The sequence below is a fragment of the Crinia signifera genome, chromosome 9 (genome assembly GCF_055691185.1).
Source record: "Crinia signifera chromosome 9, ASM5569118v1, whole genome shotgun sequence".
Taxonomy (NCBI): Eukaryota; Metazoa; Chordata; class Amphibia; order Anura; family Myobatrachidae; genus Crinia; species Crinia signifera.
Genome location: NC_139225.1, coordinates 112,486,275 through 112,506,497, shown reverse-complemented (window position 1 = coordinate 112,506,497; position 20,223 = coordinate 112,486,275). Strand labels below are relative to the sequence as shown.

The 20,223-nt window shown below is 39.7% G+C and overlaps 1 protein-coding gene across 2 annotated transcripts in view; it reads right to left on the bottom strand.

Moving 5' to 3' along the window:
• The window catches only part of GPC4 (glypican 4), a 99,665-nt gene that overhangs the window by 17,844 nt on the left and 61,598 nt on the right, over positions 1-20,223 (bottom strand). For both annotated transcript variants that reach the window (XM_083159531.1, XM_083159532.1), the window contains exon 3: positions 17,392-17,783. In XM_083159531.1, coding sequence (XP_083015657.1) covers positions 17,392-17,783 — 392 coding nt within the window. The remainder of the gene's footprint in view (positions 1-17,391; positions 17,784-20,223) is intronic.

Sequence of the window (20,223 nt, the reverse complement as noted above, 5' to 3'; positions counted from 1 at the left end):
GATTCAGTGTGGAGTTTTCAGGATTTTCACCAAAACAACCAAAGGTATCATTTCATTTTAATAATAAAGGCTTGGGGAGCTAGGCAAGATATTTATTTGTGAACTCTTCCCTTATTGTATAAAATACAACATACTGCACTAATCCACTAGGTGCTAAATGGGAGTCTGGGCTGCCTAATTGATAATAATGGACGATTGTGTACTACTAACCAAGAGAAATGTGCACAACATATAGATAATATTAAAGGACTTCTTTCCTACCATAGAAGGTAATACATTTTGGTAGAACAAAAGGTCATGTCATGGGTTTCCCGAGATAGACAAAGGCAATTAATGCAACATCAACAAATATAAAGCGGCTCAAAGTGATGTTGATGACCACTGGGGATGTTTTTCCAACTGGACCCAAATTGCTGTAAATGCATTCATTTGACTGAATTAGTTGACAGCCTCAAATTATTCAATGTGTGCAGTAACCAGCCATCCACAATCACCAAGTCACATATAGGGATTACATTTTTTAATCTGTATTGTTGAATTTACAATGCTTTTATTTCCCAGCAATTGACACACCTGAGGCATTCAATCAGAGCTGGATATAAGGCCCCCCCCATACACTCGTAAGATTTGGGCAGATTTCACCCAATCCTAGTGGATCGTGCTGAAAAATCGTCCTAAGTCGGATGCATGTGACATTCCATCAGACCCAGTGCGCAGTTCCCTGCTGCAGGTTCAATCTATCGGATCCATCCCCAGCTTTTTAGCACCCACAATGTTTTAAGTCCGATCTGTAGGTGTGTACCAGTGGTGAAGCACTGCTGGCACACACCTATGTGCTGAAACAAGAAAGAGCGGACAGCGATGGGTGCCACAGGGCGGACATCTGTTTAGTCCAGGCAGTGGCCGGGTGATTGGGCAGGAAGATTCAGGAGAATTAAAGAAAACTATTTTCAAAAGCCTGGATGGCCACTAATTGGCTGAGAGAATTATCTCAGTCAATAACCGGCCTCCCATCTGATGGCCGCTGATTGGCAGAGAGAATACTCTCAGCCAATAACTGGTCGTCAATGTTTTCAAAATAAATACGTAAATTCTGCTGCCTCTTCCTACCCCGCACCTGCAGATACCAGCTGCCCGTCACCTGCCATTGCCCACGTCGCAAATCACCACTGCTTGCCTCTCCAGCCCCCCACTGTTGCAGCAGGTACTCGGGAGTTTACATGTGATTTATCGCATGTAAAAATGGCACATCAAGTGCCAAATAGTAAGCGAGCGTTGTGGGGAGCTGCCAGGGGAGCTCAAGGACAATTTGGTCCATTTGTCCTTAGGACAAGACGGACTAGTGTATGGGGGCCTTTAAAATTTGCAAAGTCCAAGGCAAGATACTGGTTTAAGGCAGCCTCCTTCAAACAATCAATTGCACTATATTTGTATTCCTGATTGCAAGCAGTATCACAAAAAGTACTTTGGTGCATGCGTAGTGTGATCACAGCACTACCAATCTACTAATAATTTCTCAGTTGTCTCAATCATAATTACATACTTTTAAAAAAACTGCCCACAAACAATGGATATTAAACAGACATTTTGTATCAAACATTTATCATCCATCGCATCATTGTCACTAGTCCTTATAGTCAATATGCTGCATTGTTAGGATTATTGTTTCAGGACCTTATATTTCTTGAACTGGACAGTATCTAGGTGTAGTAAGGAAACCACAAGTCCACCTTATACAGCAGTTGAAACCTGTATAGCCTGGCCTGAATCTACACCAACATATTTAGATATGCCAATTAAGGATGTAAAGCATCCCTCCCCTAATCCTAATACCCTAACCCAGAACCCAATCCACTATACCAGGCATGTCCAACGTTGGCCCTCCAGATGCTTTGAAACTACACATCCCAGCATGCTTTGCAATAGTTTTAGCATTCTCTAATAGAAAAACTGTGGCAAAGCATGCTGGGATGTGTAGTTTCACAACATCTGGAGGGCCAACGTTGGACATGCCTGCACTATACTCTACATAATCACAATCTACAAACCCCTAAATTAACCATATTCGCCTTCTTAATACTATAAAGGCATCTCTCCCAGTTACTCCATACATACAGCACATAAGTCTGATCATTACGTTTGCTGTGAGGGGCATCCGCAGTACGGGCTGTGGTGTGACGGGTTGGGTGCATACACAGTAATGAGCACAGTTCTCCCTTATGTTACAGTACCTTAAGTATCTAACATGCACAGTGCAGACAATGGGACTGACATGCAGTAGTCGTGCAGTGATACCCTTGGAGCGTTTTGGACAACCTAATTTCTTCATGGGGCCTATCCAGGGGATTCTTGGGACCCACGTGGCCTAGGCAGGCGCCTACTGTAGGTTGCCTTGTGGGATTCCTGCTAAAGCTTTGTCAATGCCAGAGTGCTCAGATTGGAAACCGATAAATCAAGCCACGTACCATAGCACCATATGGAAACGCTGTTGATCGGTCAACAGTCAAAAGGTTGACGCCATATGCTCAACGTGCACAAGGTCAACACAAGCACCCAAAAAGGCAACATGAGTTTTTGGTATTTGTTTTTCTTTTTTCTACTTTTTCCAGGCGACGTGGCAACTAATTAGGAGCCACATGTCCAGACATTGACCAAAAAACAAACAAACACGAAAATATAAAAAAACTCATGTTGACCTTTTCTTGTGTCGACCTTGTGCATGTTGACATTTTGGTGTCAACCCTTTTACCACAGCTGGGTATTTAACCTCAACAAAACAACCACTCAAAATAAAAAAAATTTGGATGAATGTGTCTTATGTGAAGATAACTGAAAATGGTATAAATTCCTCATTTTCCCTCTCTATTTGTTACAGATCTCATTGTGAGCCAATCTGCAATTATACTTGCTGGGAATGATCAGAAATGCTGATTGTTCTACAGACTGTAAATGTAACCAAAATGAATGCTGGAATGTTTCCTATAGTACTTTGTAAAAGAATAAACTGCCAACACGTCCAAAACAAAATTGGTATTAATTACATATAGGATTCTGCTTTTCAACACTGCTTCAAGTCCTTCAAAAATTACTGGCAACCCTAACAAGTAATCAGTGTCAAGCGCTTCATCTTGAGCCTCTATTTTCATGTCCAGACAAACAGAGTATGCAAATCACAGGATTTATCATTCATTTACTGATCTTGGCAACAATTACAGATTACATGGTTTCCTGGGTTTGTAAGACGTTTATTGGGTGTAAAGAAATATTAACCCCTTTTATGCTCAAAACAGTATATAGGATTACATACCTATCAACATTCAAGTATTAAAAATCTTGGGGAAGATTGGGGTTCTGCTCTTGCAACCAACCAAAGCACACCACATTTTCCTATTCCGGACTCCAATTTGCCTAATTTAACAGATAAATACAACCTATTCTGTGTACAGAATTAACTTGGATACCTCACTAGCCACGTTCATTTTTCACAATTTAGCCTTGATGTTCATTGTAAGGCTATCCAATTATAGCCTTTTTTTATCAACCAAAGAACGTCCAATTTTAGCGTGATAACAGATAGGGGTATATTCAATGCCAAATGGCGAGCTATGATAGCTCGCGGGTCAGTATTTAACTGACACCCCACCCTCCTCCACCTCGCTGGTTCTTTTCAGCAGCTATGAAGTCGGCGAGGTCCATCACTATATGCAGCGGGATCGCTGCATTTGCAGCAAAACTCACCGTTCTAGGGAATCCTGATTTCCCCAGGAACATTGCATACGGCAAGTGGCCGGCAAAGGGGGTTAGACGGCAAGGATGGCTTGTTTTTGGTGATCGTTGGCGAAAACAAGCCATCCTCTCCTTACAAACTCCCCCCTGCCGGCAGCACTGAATACAGCCCATAGCATCTGAAATAAGCAAAAAGGTCTAAGGCTGGTTATTGATGCAGACAAACCAAAGATGGAAATATCTGGAGATAGAGCATTTACTATGATTTAGCTATACACTGGTTTTATGGTTAGGAATCAATCTGTTAATAGATCAAGGCGGCAGATTCACAAGGAATTCCAAAAATGTATTAAACTATATGCTGTTTATATAGTTAACCAGAACAATATTTAAAGGTGTTTTAACTATAAGAAACCCGTAACGCAGCCATTATTTTCAAATGCTAAAAATTAGCCAATTAACATTTATATGGCATTTAAAGCCATATAAGTTCAGCAGCTGCCTGCCCATGACAATTTGACTCCAAAGTAGAAACCTAGAACCCCCTCCTCTCAAATATTAGACCTTTTAATGTTAATTGTGAGGGGGTTGTGGAAAAAGAACTAAATTCCTTAAGCATGACTTTAGGCTCATATCATAGCACATGACTGACTGAGATTAACCCATGAACACAGAATCACGGCAATATATAACGTTGTTACTACATTCCAATTTATAGCAAAGGAAGTAATGTGGTTAAGAACACTCCTGAAATTTCACCTTCATAGTCTGGTACATGAGTTCTTAAGACTAAACTTTTTCACAAGTAAACTCTAAAGATAATATAGGGCCTCCTAATTTTACGATATGAAAGGGAAGCTCTCCATTGGTATATTAATATTTTGTATTAGAAACCTGTGGAATATATATATATATATATATATATATATATATAGGATGTAGGACGGCGGCACTCGGTAATAACGACAGGAGGCTCCTTTGATGGCATCAAAGGAGCCTCCTGTCGTTATTACCGAGTGCCGCCGTCCTACATCCTATACATACATGCCCAGCACACCCAGCTGCAAGCATATGGAGGGCACCGGACATTGCTTCCAGTAACGTGTTTTGTTGTTTTGCACTATTCTGAGTGCCGCCCCATTCTCTTGTATATATATATATATATATATATCTTGGGTCCCGGCACTGGCTTTAAAGCTGATCCTGCTCCGGTGCCCTTGTTGCCGTCTTATGCAGACGGTATGTACAATTCTGGTTTGGCGCGGCACTCGGAGGACTAGTGAGATAGATGTTTGAAGCCGTGTGGTGATTTATTTATCTCACTAGTCCTCCGAGTGCCGCGCCAAACCAGACATATTTATCCCAGATGCTTCGGGTAGCACGGTTGACCAGCAACAGGGACCAACTCCCGGGTGAATTGGACTTAATGATCTATAAATTTGAGGAGAGAGGGTATGAACGGAAAACATTACTATTACAAAGACAACAAATCCTTGACATGGACCCCGAATTGCTCTGGGCCCCCAAAAAGCAAGAAAGTGCTAAGAGGATCCCATGGGTGCAGGAGTTTTCTTTTTCCAGCCCCATGGCTCAGAGAGCCTCTAGGGCCCTTTGGCCAATAGTTAAGACGGATATCGATCTAACTGGGCTAAGGGAGTATAAACCACTTTTAGCATATACGAGGGGTAAGAACTTGAGGGACCGCTTGGTCCATGCTGATGTGACCAATTACAAACCTGTCATTCATCCTAATGTTTACGTGAAACCCCCGGGTTGCTACAGTTGTGGCACATGTATTACCTGTAAATTTCTTATCAGTTGCAAAGAGTTTCAACACCCCCACTGCAAAAAAATGTATGATATTAGATCGGTTCTCACCTGTTCATCCACTCACGTGGTCTATATTCTAGTGTGCCCATGCGGCCTTAGATACGTGGGTCAAACCACACGAAAATTTAAGGAGAGGATGGGGGGCCATAGATCTTCCATCGACCTTACCTTAAGGGGCAAGGAGGTGGACCAGCCGGTCCCTCGCCATTTTAAGGAAGCAGGACACTCACTGGAGTCCCTGCGTTATTATATGATTGACCAAGTGCCAGCCTCTCTACGGGGAGGAGATAGGGCGAAGAAGTTGCTCATTAAAGAGACCCAATGGATTCTTAGATTAGGCACCATTAAACCAGGTGGCCTAAATGATAAAATAAATTGGAACAGCCTGGCATAAGTATGTCTAGCTGTCCCCTCTCGCATCCATTTTGAGCCTGTGTTAGGTTTATGTTCTAGAGTACTGTTCTGATTTAGAGTAAAATTATCAACTTGCAGCATTGTAGTTTTATATGTGAATATGTCTGTTTGTTTATGGTGTTTGTTTATATTTCCCCAGATTCAGCGTCAGCATACGGAGGGAGCCAGTTCCGGGTACACCACTGAGGTATACATCACCTAGCAACAGGTGGAACGCGGAAGTATTGTGGTGGAGCGCACGGAAGGTGTTCTAGCCGGTACTTCCGACGCCACATTGGAGTTGGAGATGCGACTTCCGGGTATCGGAGCGGCGAGGTCCGGGGCTGAGCGCGGGAATCGGGTAAGTATGAAGGTATTTAATGTACTGCATTTGTGCACTGTTCGTGTTGTTCACTTGTCTGCACTGTTAAGGGCTGTGATCCTGAGGAAGGGGGAGAGCCCCGAAAGCGCTTGATCATTTGCTGAATACACAAGTTTTTGCAATTTACCTCCTGTGTGCCTCCGTTATTGGACTTTATATATATATATATGTATGTGTATGTATATATATATATATATATATATATATATATATATATATATATATATATATATATATATATATATATATATGTATGTATATATATATATATATATATATATATATATGTATGTGTATATATATATATATATATATGTATGTGTATATATATATATATATATATATATATATATATATATATATATATATATATATATATATATATATATATATATATATATATATATATATATATATATATATATATATATATATATATATATATATATATATATATATATATATATATATAGTATTCCCGGCGGCGGCACTCCCACACATAAATAAACGACGTTTCAAGGCCGTTCGGCCCTTTTATCAAGGTGCAAAGAAGAAGACTTCTTCTTTGCACCTTGATAAAAGGGCCGAACGGCCTTGAAACGTCGGCTTAAATCACACAGCCTTGGTGTGTTTATTTATGTGTGGGAGTGCCGCCGCCGGGAATACTATGTACGAGCAGCTGCTGCAGACTGCTTGATCGGAAGGCACCCTGGTCTGTTGACCACATCATCATTTAACCCTGTCATATGCACCGTTTGCAGAGTGCCACCTCGAGGAACATATATATATATATATATATATATATATATATATATATATATATATATATATATATATATGATATATACCCAGCGCATATAGTCCAAAGAATATATTCTATGAAGATATACAGTTAAGGCACCCATCTACTTCTCATATTTGACCGTTTTGGGTCTGGATTCAGAGGAATCTGACAGACCAATCTGAAGAAAAAAGGCCAAAATCTGAGCTACCTCAGATCAGATGTGCAACACAGTCTCAGCTACATCGGACAAAAAAAAAAAATCTTCGGTGCTGCACCAAAGATGCATCTGAACCAGATGTATCTGAAGTGAATAGAGTGAAAAATTAACCCATGGTCAGATCAAATAACTGAGAGAGTTCAAGGGAATCTGAAGAGATTTGTAGCTCCAGATATATCTGCTAAGTGGATGATGGGGGAGCTATTTATGTGCAACTCCTGACAGCTTCAGATCAGACGGAACTTTGGTGCTGCAGCAAAGATTTTTTTTTTTGTCAGATCGGAGACTCAACCGCACATCTGATCTGAAGAAGCTCAGATTTGGCCTTTTTTCTTGTGATCGGTCTGTCAGATCCATGTGAATCTGAAGAAAACATGTCAAATCTGACTAGTGGATGGGGGCCATTACAGCTCTGCAGACAACAAAAGACAGGAATAATATATAAAAGTACCACCAGTGACCACTAAAGGCCATTCAACGACCCAAAATTACTCCTGAACAGAAAGTGAAACCAAAATGATATGTTTTAAACTTCCTCGATATGGACAGAGGGTTGGAGCAGATAGGGACAAAGGGATTTATTCAGAACCGGCCGCTAGTTCTGCTGGCGGAAATAGCAGCAATTGTCTATTCAATGCTGCTGTTATCAACTGCATTGAAGGCAGGTGTATCGGCAAAACAGATCCGACTTTAAAAGAAGTCAGATCTGTTTTGCTGGAAACGGCTGCAGACGTTTTTCTGTAATCTGCAGCCATTTTTACCAATTTGCAGACTATCCGCCACTTGACAGATGGTACATTGAAAACCAACTGTCGAGTTCCTGTCAGAAAGAACAAAAACGGCCTGGATTCCGACTGAGGGAGGGTATTCAGACTCTGATTCAAATTGTCTGAATGTCCCCAAAGTCTTCATTTTGACGGGCTTTTAATTAGTATACACACACACACACACACACACTATCCTTGTATTGCTAAATTCTCTCTTTGCAGATACAGAACAAGTTCAGGGACTGAATCTAGTCTAGACAGAGTGAGTCCTTACTCCCCAGCAAGGCCCAGCAGGTTTCAGGGATTACGCATCTCAGAAACCAGTTTAAATCCTGGCTTTAGCATAAATTCTTTCTTTACAAAAACTTCCTATGCAGTTAAGGGTTTCAAAGTGACCTGGAGACTAGCAAAGTTGTCATATTCAAACTTTACAGCAGTTTGTGATGAAACAAATATATGCAGTAGCTGTAAATATTTAACCATTTGAGTGCCAACACCGCTGTGAGAGATCCTCAAAATATCCGCTAAAAATGCCAGCACCTCTCGCAGCAACTTTTTTTGGGTGCGATATTTAATTAAACTTCAATTAATTGACTTTGCTGTATTTATACTTGTATTTAAGAACATTCGCAGTGATCGATGCTGGTGTTTTTTGTGGAATTTTGAGGATCACTCACAGCAACATTGGCACTCAAAAGGGTTGAATACAAATCAATACTTGTAGAACGATGTAAAAAAATTTTTTACAAACCAAATTTCTTATTAAACCTCATATATGTCTTGGCTAGTTAAAGGTTTGTATATCAATGTGAAGTTAAAATCAATCTTCGAGACATCCCATCAACAAGAAACCTCCATAACAGAATCCATGGTTACAGTCTGGCAGTCTCTAAAGTGCTTCATATGCAGAGCAGAAACGCCTGCCTGCCACAGACAAGTCCTAGCAAAGGTGCAACATTCAGAGTTTCCACATTCAAACTATTTAACCAATAGCTCAAAAACCACAGACTCAAGAATCTACTATGTACAAGGAATTTCCCACTGACGCCTTAGGGAGGAGAAGTGGCTTATTTCCATCTATACACATTATGGAAAGATTTTTTAGGAAAAATTTGAGGAAAATTAAGCACATAAAGTATTAACCTTCTACAATTCATGGGGCCTACACATATATTAATTTAGGGGTATTTTCTAAGCAATCTGGTGAGAAAATGCCCCTACTTCGTGTCTAGGGGCCATAGCCATAGCGATGCCCGGCCCCGCATGTTACTATCGCCCGGTGATTAATATCTAGCATGCTGGATAAATATATAAAAAATCGACAATATCAGGGCCAGTGTTCTCACCGGAGAATACTGGCCCTAGCGTAGCTCAGAACCTTTCAGCACATCTCCCCATGTGTAGGCCCATAAGAACTTTGTATCCCCTCTAGACTATTGCTAGAGCTGTAGGGAGGCATGGTGAGATTGAGGTGAGGCAATTTTGTGTTGATTTACACAGGATGCTTCCTGGGTGACTCATCGGTCTGAGTAACACTGCTCAGCATTTCAACACCTTCCACCATGCTTGGTTTAACAGTGGGAACAAAGGGAATGACTCATTACTACTTTGGGAAACTGGAGGAATAATCATTAACTAATTCACTTCCCAAGTTATCACCCTATGGGGGTTGAAGTTTTAATGGCACAAGACAGATAACCCAATATATTGTATTAAGTGTTCATTCTAGCACCCTACATCTTTCAAAACCTGCGTAGATCCACTTCCCTGGCTGGAGTGTCACTCTCTGCTGGGTTACTTCTAGCACAGACTGGTCTCAATATCAGTGCTGAAATACAGACCATACTGTTAGAAGCCCCACAGGAGAAAGCGAGTTGGAAAGATGCACGGTTCTAGAATGAACAAGAGTACATATTGGTTAGTGTAATAGAAAATAAGAGGCAGCAAATGTTGCGTTCGCACCAAGTGCCATGAGAAAGTCCATTTTGTAAAAGAAAAGTGTAAAAATTCTGACCGTTGGGCATTAACCCTGGAATTTCTAGTTAAAAATAATCAAAGAGCTACTGTATAATAATTCAACATTTAAAACTATGGGGGGGGGGGGGGGGGGGGGGGGGTACAAGCAGAACCTCTACAGGGGGAATTAGAGTGTATGGCGCACTGTTATGTTTTTCTGTCATTTTAAAAGGCCAGTAACTAGTAGGTAAATAAAAAGGTCTATGCACCAGACATGTTTTGCACGGGGGTGTGGTACAGAACAATCCCAAAAGGTCAACACAAATTTTTCACTCTTTCTTTGGTGTCAATGTCGACACCTCAGTATGTGCCCTCCCCCCCACCCCCCAATTAGTTTCTACACAAAGCAGCAGATTCAACACCACATGAAGTACTAGAAAAAGCAATTGCAGATGAGTTATCTCCGTGATTTATTGCAATTTTGCTAATCAATTCTTTACTCTGACATTCCACAAAGCAAAACTAGCATTTTTTGCCTTTAGTGAACAGTTCCTAATTTTTAAAGCTAAAAATGCCAGGACTGTACAGACCTATTCAGTATGATTTGGTTACAATAAGATATGTTTGTGTTTAGTACATTTTCTAAAAAATAAATAAAAAGGTCCTAAAAAGGGGTTAGATCACTGATTTTCAACTCGCAGCACACAATTTTAAAGTTGTCATGGCTCAACATCGTTGCCCACACTGGGAAAAACACATTAGCCTACATAGGCAAAAAACGATTTGCATCCATATGAATCAAAACAATCACACTGGTCCTCACAGGTAACTAAAATAAAACACATCGGCCCTCACATGTAAAAAACAAAAACGACCAGTGTATAACATTTGAACTGGTGGAAGTGGCTGTATACTAGTGTGGGCATCTCTAGCGGCACACTAGAGTGTTAAAACGCTAGATTACATGAACAGCTTCTAAATTGCCATTGTATTTAATCAGATCCAAAGTGTTACATATAATATAAAACATCCGCAACCGGCAGACTCCCACCATTCTCTATTGACATAGGGTAAGAATTCCTAATGCGAGAAGGCTGCAGGGGACATGCCGGGTCACATGCTTTTCCCAAGCCCATTTGAAATTGGGTTTATCTAATGTGGTTAATTACTGGGTATCTGTACGATAGGTTGACAATGTCTGTCTAGGTGGACAGTCAACGCCAAAAGGTCAAACATATTAATGGCCCACATCTGAAAAGTTCGACATGAGTTTTTCATGCTTTACCATACACACCAATTGTGAATGGTAAAGCTTGCCAAGCAAAGCCAGGGCGGGGTGAGCACTTGCTCACCATGCGGGCGTAGGTGGGACACTAATTGGGAGTCCACGTGCTCAGGGGTTAACATGGAAACACAACAAACACATGAAAACCTAAATGTCAGCCTTTTCCATGTGGACATTTTGCTTGTGTCAACCTTGCGTATGTCGACCTATTGGCTGTCTATCGAGACACCGTCAGCCCTTTACTCCATAAATAAATAACCTTGGTAAATGGATACCCCAGGGCTATCCAATTAGCCTCTATTACTGGCACTTATTGGGGATTTGGTTCATCAGGTACGCAAAACAATATCGCCGATAATCAACCCTAGGAGACCCATTTTGGGTCCATAAACACTTGGATCTGGAAACTTGTCCCAGGTGCCATATATTTTCACCCAAAAAGCAAATCCTTTTACAGGCAAAGAAAAAAAAGAGGGGCTATTATTGGATAGCTCGATATGGACTTTGGGCTAAAATCACAGCAGCCCATTTTCGGTCAGGCAGAAAAAAAAGCAGTGCAGGTAAACGGATACATTACCCATAACACACAATGTCACATCTGAAACATGTAGATTACAACTGAATGGATGGACACTCCGGAGCAATTCAAATGTAAGCTCTCACGAGCAGGGCCCTCTCTCCTCATGTGCTTTTCATAGAATATATCTATCTCTGCCACCCAAGTAATTGCCTAGGGCAGTGGTTCCCAACCCTGGTCCTCAAGTACCCCCAACAGAGCATGTTTTGCAGGTCTCCACACAGAATCACAAGTGCTATAATTAGCTCCACCTGTGGATCTTTTCAAATGTGCCTGAAAAATGAGTGCACCTGCTGGGTGACCTGGAAAACGTGCACTGTTGGGGGTACTTGAGGACCATGGTTGGGAACCACTGGCCTAGGGTGTCCTGTCCCTAATGCAACGGTCTTTACTTACCAAGAACTTGTCCTAAATTGTCTTATACTGTAATTAGTTATTTATTTGCTCATTTATGTATTGTACAGCGCTGCGGGATCCTTGTGGCACCATGCAAATAAACAATAAAACAAATAATAAGATGTGACTCATAATAATAATACCACTTTCACACTGCCTAAACGTTTTAAAAAAAAAATCGGTATTTTGAAACGGTATTTAAACTTTTTGAAATACCGGTTATCTTTAACCGGTAAATGAACTCTGGTGCTTTCCCACTGCAGCCTTAAACGTTTTAAAATAGAAAAAAAACCCGGCAATATACCGTTTAACAAGTGCAGTGTGAAAGGGGTATAAGATGTGATATCACTACAATGCACAGCTGCACACTTAAAACCAGTATAACTTTGGTTCTTTCGTTTTTTCTGCACACATGAGATAAGGGAAAATCTGGTAAATTTAATGGGTGTAAAATGAGTACATCTGACCCTACAAGAGAATTTGAAAAATAAAAAAAGATTCTTGAACACCACCATGGATGGCTAACCATGTCAAATGAGTAAAACACAATAAAAATGAACTTGTAAGTAAAAACATATGAAAGATCAAAGCTAAATAATGTATAACTGTGCACAGAGACAGATTGACAGATCTATACATATTTTATTCCTAAATCAACTTCAGTTATGGTTCCTTCACTATTCCATTCCATTCTCATCTCTAGGGATCAGCGGAAAATCACTGCAGTGCTTTGTGTACGCACATTCTTCATTTTAAGTAAGAAATAGTGTATGTGATACCCTTATGTAGTCAATTCATTTACAAATTCTTACAGAATGACAAATGGAAATGTGGCCCTGGAATCAATTTATTCAGCAGATGACTCCAGTACAAAATATAGTTTAAAATTAAACATTTCCAACAAGATATTTCATTGTAGTATTAAAATGGGGTTAAGTGACTGTTTACCTCCATTACTAAACAGTGTTCACAAGCTAAGTAATCGTTCGAATATACCGAAAATTGCCGGTACTCCACTAACTGGGATCCTTTATTTATTTATAGGTTTTTTATATAGCGCATACATATTCATCAGCGCTTTACAGATAACATTTGAACATTCACACTCTACTTTTACACTGGTCACTACAGCCGTATTAAAGCAGTAACATATAACTCGGCATAGTATTGTGTTGCCCACCACTACAACACAAGATCAAAATAACTGATTACAAGGCTATACCACCGAGCTACTGTATTGCAACAACTCAACAATATTGACAGGAGTACTACATGGGGTATGAGGTCCCTGAGTAAATAATGTCTAGGTCGCAAACCGTAGGTTGACACTGACAGAAGGTCTAATTAGAGTATGTTGACCATTCTTATTCTCAACCTAGACCTTGTCTGTTATATATATATATATATTTCACAGCATGCCATCTGTCTCCCTTAAAGTTTATATTTGTATGGAAACAGCTTTTATTTGCACGTTTTAATATGTTCTTGTGGCTCATGGTGTCTTTTTGATATTTTGTTACGCAGCACACAGCAGCCCCACATGATCCAAGAGCTGGCAGCCGGGAGCACGCATCAGTGACGATGACGCACGCAACCATCGTGACTATCGGAGCGGCGCCAGTAGCGTCACCGAGACGGCGCCAAACCGGAAGTAGCCGCTGGAGGAGACACGCACAGGGGGTGGGTAAGTTACCTATAAATGTCACTTTGTTTGTAATTGTTTTTTGTGCTTCCCTGAACTGACGACGGGGCCTCCGAGCTCCGAAACGTTTTCTTTTGGGCACATGGAATAAAACTTCCACTTCTTCACCAGCACGTCAGTCTCAGAGTGCCGCTTATTTCTACCCTGCATATATCCAGAGGATTCATTCCCTCTAGTCTGAGGGCACCGGAGCAAGGATTCCCTGGCTTACTGTTTCTAAGACATGAGTGCCGGATATATATATATATATATATATATATATATATATATATATATATATATATATATATATATATATATATATATATATATATATATATATATATATATATATATATATATATATATATATATATATATATATATATATATATATAGTAACCCATACATGGATACATCAAGGTTTTATATGGCAAATTTACTGATAATTATCGACGACGTGCCTGCGTTGCCCCGAAACACGTGTCGGATGTGACACCCCTTTTTTCAATAAAGACTATTTGACTTTGCAACAAGCCTTTGGAGTGCCGCCTCGATCCTGTACCTACTGCATAAAGTGACGATCTGTCACAGGAGGGCACCGGAGCACTAAACAAGGGAGCTGCAGTGAGTGCAGGAATCTGCTGGATAGAGATATATATATATATATATATATATATATATATATATATATATATATATATAGTAACCCATACATGGATACATCAAGGTTTTATATGGCAAATTTACTGATAATTATTGCTTAAGACAATGCAGATGTACTAAGCCTGGTAAACTGATAAAGTTGAAGGTGATAACGCACAAGCCAATCAACTCCTAACTGTCATCTTTCAAACACAGCTGATTGGCTGGTGCATTATCACCTTCCACTTTATCAGTTTACCAGGCTTAATACACCTGCCCCGTGCCACAAGCAGTGCTTATGTGACTATTATTGTACATTTTATAGGTTTGGAAACTCTAATATACAGACAGACATTTTCCACGCGTGTGTGGGGCACGGTCCAGATCTCATAATGATCATTTAGCATTTACAAACCAGAACCAGCTACAGTACGTTAAAAAAATGCATTGTATATCAGCCTACAAAGGCTTTTTTTTTTTTATAAAGCAACCCAGTATATCATGGTAAATGCAAGTCCTATATATCCATGCTTTAGCTTAACATTTCTAGAAACATAAAATAATTCATCCTGTTATAGAACATACACATGGACAATGTCTGCGGGCAGCCAAAAATCACAAACCCGTTCTCCAGCAATACTGAAAACATTTCTATAATTGAAACATTCCCTGGTAACAAATATTGCACGCATCTTAACTCTGATTTCAGATGTGATTATTACTAAAAAGAAACTTTTTTCTTTTTAATACATATTACACAGATGTGCCCTCATACATCATTGCTGCGGCCCACCAGGACTCATGAGACTGCTGGCGCTGGGTGTCTATCCTGAATGAGGCTTTAGGCCCCATGGAAGAGAAGTTGCATCCGAACCCCATGAACCGACAGGAGCCTTCCCGAGCGGCAGGATCGCGTGCGATACTTTTGCATGCAGTACTTCTGCATGCAATGTATCACATTCATTCCCCATTACCCTCCCGCTGGGTATGGGTCCAACCCACAGATCTTAGGTGCAGTACATATGATCCCCGATCCAATGCGCACAGGACCACACATCGGATGTCACACGCTGGCTATTTGGGCCAAGTTCACCCTGTTTCACATCCCGATCCACCGGAATCGGTGAAATCAGGCCCAAATGATATATTGTATTTGCATTGTACTTGCATAGAACAATTATGCCACGATTACTATAGAAAAAGGCAATTATAAATAACTGGTAACAATAATTAGAAAAAAAAATCCCTATAATGTGAAATTAAGTTTTTCCAGAACTTTAAAAAATAAAATAGAACATTCTACATACGAGGTACTGAAATAATAAAGTCATTTATAGTCAGATAAAGCCTGTACATAGCATGTGCCCTTAAGCAATCAACAGACTTGGAGTATCTTCAAAACTCTAGCAATGTTTAATTATTAGCAGGGAGCACATCATTAACACATTGGTGGCATATGGGAATAAATCAAGGCCGTAAACAGCGCAAAAAGGGCGGATCACAAGCACACACCAGTCTTCTGCAAATTGGGCATTATTTGGGCTGTTTTTGATTAATTCTACCAGTGTTTTAACAAAATGGTGGCTGAAAACTTAATGGCCATACATTTTAAACGATACCATACAAATTAACGATCCCAGCATGGAGGCTGCGATGATGAGGGAGGGGGGGGGGAGATATATATTAGTACAGGCTCCCTACTGTTGTGGGATTAATAGGTATGGAAAGCTGGCTAAAACACTAGTGAGTGATAATGTATGTTAGCAGAAACAGGTTTTCGGGTACTTGCATGTTGTAAAGATGAGATGTAGGGATTGGCACTTTTAACCTTCCCTACTCTTCATGCATCCCTCCTGGGGCAAGAATTCTATATAATAAATGGCTAAAGCTGCTCCTCCCCTCTATGGGGAAGAGGAATTCAAGCATTTTGCGCACAGAAGTCCGACAGCGCAATTCAAGTGTTACTCCGTTCCGGTGCACACAGGCACCGATGCTGAGAGTACGGTTATGCGGTCCCTTCATTTTTCCGGGCTGGTAACTAGTGTTTTTATAAAATACTATACAAGAACCCTGGGAAATAAATATAAGGGCTTTAAATGCTTCCTTTAAAATAGATCAAATCCAGTGCTTTATCGTCCCAGCCATGTATACCAAACATATATATATATAGACATGCGACGGTGCGGCACTCCTGGTATAAATGAAGACTCGCAGACAGGAAACTGTAACAACGTTTCAGTTCATTAGAGAACTTTTTTCAAGTGCCGCACCGTCGCATGTCTATATTACCCTTTATGTGAGGGCACCCGGGACATTGCTTTATATTTTTGGGAGTGCCAGACCATCGTTGTACATATATATATATATATATATATATATATATATATATATATATATATATATATATATATATATATATATATATATCCATATACCAACAGGGTTAAGAGTTTAACTCACAAGAAGTATAGAGTCTCAGACTTTAACAATCAGAACCTGCCTATGGGCACGTAACTCAGCCATTGCAGAAGCTGGCATCTATTTGGAGTGTGCATGTGTGGTCTCCGCCAGGCCAATTCAACTACCAGACAATTCTTACAGAACACCAGCCAGAAGATTACATTGGTCATGATGAATAAAAAAAAAAAATTGATGTATTACTTGACACATCCCAATTGAAAGCCAGTGATATTTAAAGGGTGCCAAGAAATAGCAAAAGCAACAGCGAAAACGACAAAGTAAAATCTCTTACCGTGGAAACCTTGTTGATCACATCTCTGGCCACAGATAGACCTTGTGCAAAGGTACGAGCTGCCACAAAGGCACGGGTGACTTGGAGCTTCAGTTTACGTGGTACATCTCCAAATGGCTTTAGCTGGTCCGTGTACTTGCTGACACACTCCAGGTACTCATCGGTGAACTGATACTGCGGATTCAGCAGTCGGAACATACGCTCCAGCAACCGTGCCCAAAATTCATTTAACATTTCCTCCAGGTTTACATTCCCGCCAATGTAATAGTTTTTTAGCTCCACAAAGAAATCTTTGAAAAGTTCGGAATTCTGCATGTACAATTTTCCATAAGTCTTCAAAAACATGTCATTAAGTGATTTTTCTGCATTTTTCAGAAGTTCTTTAAAAAATTCTAAAAGTAAAGAAAGCTTTCATTAAAACTAGAACATAAAGAAAAGGAAACAAAATCCAACAGATATAATGCACGTTTCACGATTAGTATTTCTTTTAAAATATATCTATTTATACCACTGGGGCAGTGTTACACTGGGGGGGGGGGTCTTTGTATAAGGTTAACATTTTCACAAAATAAAGCATTAAATATGACAACTTCCAATCATTTGAATCAAGACTTTTGATTCTTGATGAAAAAAAGACTACCTTTTGAAAAATGTAGTGAATGCATAAAAAAGTATATTCTGGACACTATGGTTTTTGGAATAATTTAGATAACGGATATATGGATAAAGGGATACTCAACCCGCATAGCATATATCAGGTAACACGATATGCAAGACAGAAGGAAACATTGCTAAGCTTTCTATAGCTACCTTGTAGGATTCAAGAACTCCTTCTTACATAATACAAGTCCTGGCATCACTTGGGAAAGACTGGGGAATTTTAACAACTAAATTATTTTAAGACTGCTTGAATAAATCAGAAAAAATGCAATTAACCCTTCAGTGTCCCAGATACTTATTAAAATGTCATGTTTTATACTCTGCTTACACACATTCCATCAAGCTTTTGATCTCATTTCTCCACAGCCTAATGACCAAAAGTTTATATTATGCACCTATTACAGTAACCAAAAAATATTCCATTTATCAGACACAGAAAATAAGCCAAGACCCTAAAAAGTCCAGTAGACATCTAGGTGCCCTGAAATGGACATCAGCGATGTAATATAATCAAAAGTGATTACAAATATAAATTGCCTGGCACTTTCCTGGCCAGCAAACGCGCCACACAATGCAATATTGCATGAATAAAATTGAAAACCTCAAAAAAAAAAAAAAAGCAAATACCAACACCACTATAAATCTACTGTAAAAAAAATGTAAATTGTAGACATATGCGAAAAAAAGCAAAATACAGTTTGTTAATATACTATAATATGGCATTTCCTGTCTGTAGAGGAATTTGGGGTTTTGTTTAGAATGCTTAGCATTTGTGTGGCAGTGTATATTAATCTCAAAATCATTCCATACCAAAAAGACGGCCACTTCCTTCCTTTCAAACCATTAAATACAGGGTTTGTGGTTTGACAGAATATTTATATTCTAGATTTTTGTAATACCACCTTTGCCTATTCTTAACAAATGTAGATGAAGATGGGAAGATTATTGCTGAATAGGATTTATTGTTTGTGGTTAAAGGGCAGTGGTGGTTTAAAAAAATAAAAATCAATTTATTATGACAAATATATGAGAAAACTCGATTTCAGAAATACAAAGTAGATGAGAAGCTAAGCATTCTGGGTTTTTACAAACAACGGTTAAAATTAATATAAAAGGGTATTTTAAGCTGACCATACAATATGGCGATTTACATGCCATTTGGGCTCTTTTCAAAGGATTGCGGTGATCAATAGCATAAAAGCGTTCAAACAACATGTTCTAGAAAGCCGATCCGATGAACTGTCCCATGCACATTACGAAAGGACTGCATATGATATATTGCATGCAATCCTTCCGTCCGGCCCGATGGGAGAAGTCACACAAGCGTACGGGAGCCTTAATTATGTCCGAAACAGGATTCTATTAACTTTGGAAATACACATTCTCTGAGGAGACCTGTGCAATATTGTGGCACTATATAATAAATTCCAACATACCTATATCACAAGATATTGCCACTATCCTGACAAACAAGGACTAAATACCATCAAAGCCCATTAGAAAGTGAATGAAAGTCTAAAGTTGTGTACAAACTAGATTAATAGGACGATATATCGTTCAGATGTGGATCGGAACTCTATATCTGCCATATTGCTCAATGTGTATCAATGATCGCTCGCTCCAGTGGGTGATCCTATCTGGTATTCTGCATGCCTAATCAGATGATCATGAGAACGTTGTCATGCATCGTGCACGATATTGTGCTATTTCTGCATACACACATAGTTTAGGGCGACACTGCCTTGGAAGAAGAGCACTAGAGGTTTGAAACGCGTCGGCAACAGTGACTGACTGATTGACAGACCTTGGGTGAACCTACCAAGTGCTTAGGTATTTGGGGCCACTGCAGGGTGCACTTCCGGACTGCATCCCTGCTTTATTCCATCCCTTGCTGGCTCCAAATAACCTTAGGGGTAAGGATTCATCTTTGTTCGGTTTTAAAAAAAAGGAGTTCTTTTTAAAGGATACAATTTTTTCTGTGTTTTTTTATTCATTGTATATGTATAAATAAATTGGAATCTATTTTATTTTTAATTCTGGGCGCCTGTTGAAATTATCACACCCACCGTTGTTATAGTATTCATTCAAGGTCTGAGGGAGACCTTAAAAGTGATAAAGAAGAAGGCTGCCTAAGAAGGAGCGCAGGACACTTGATACTCAAATATACCTATT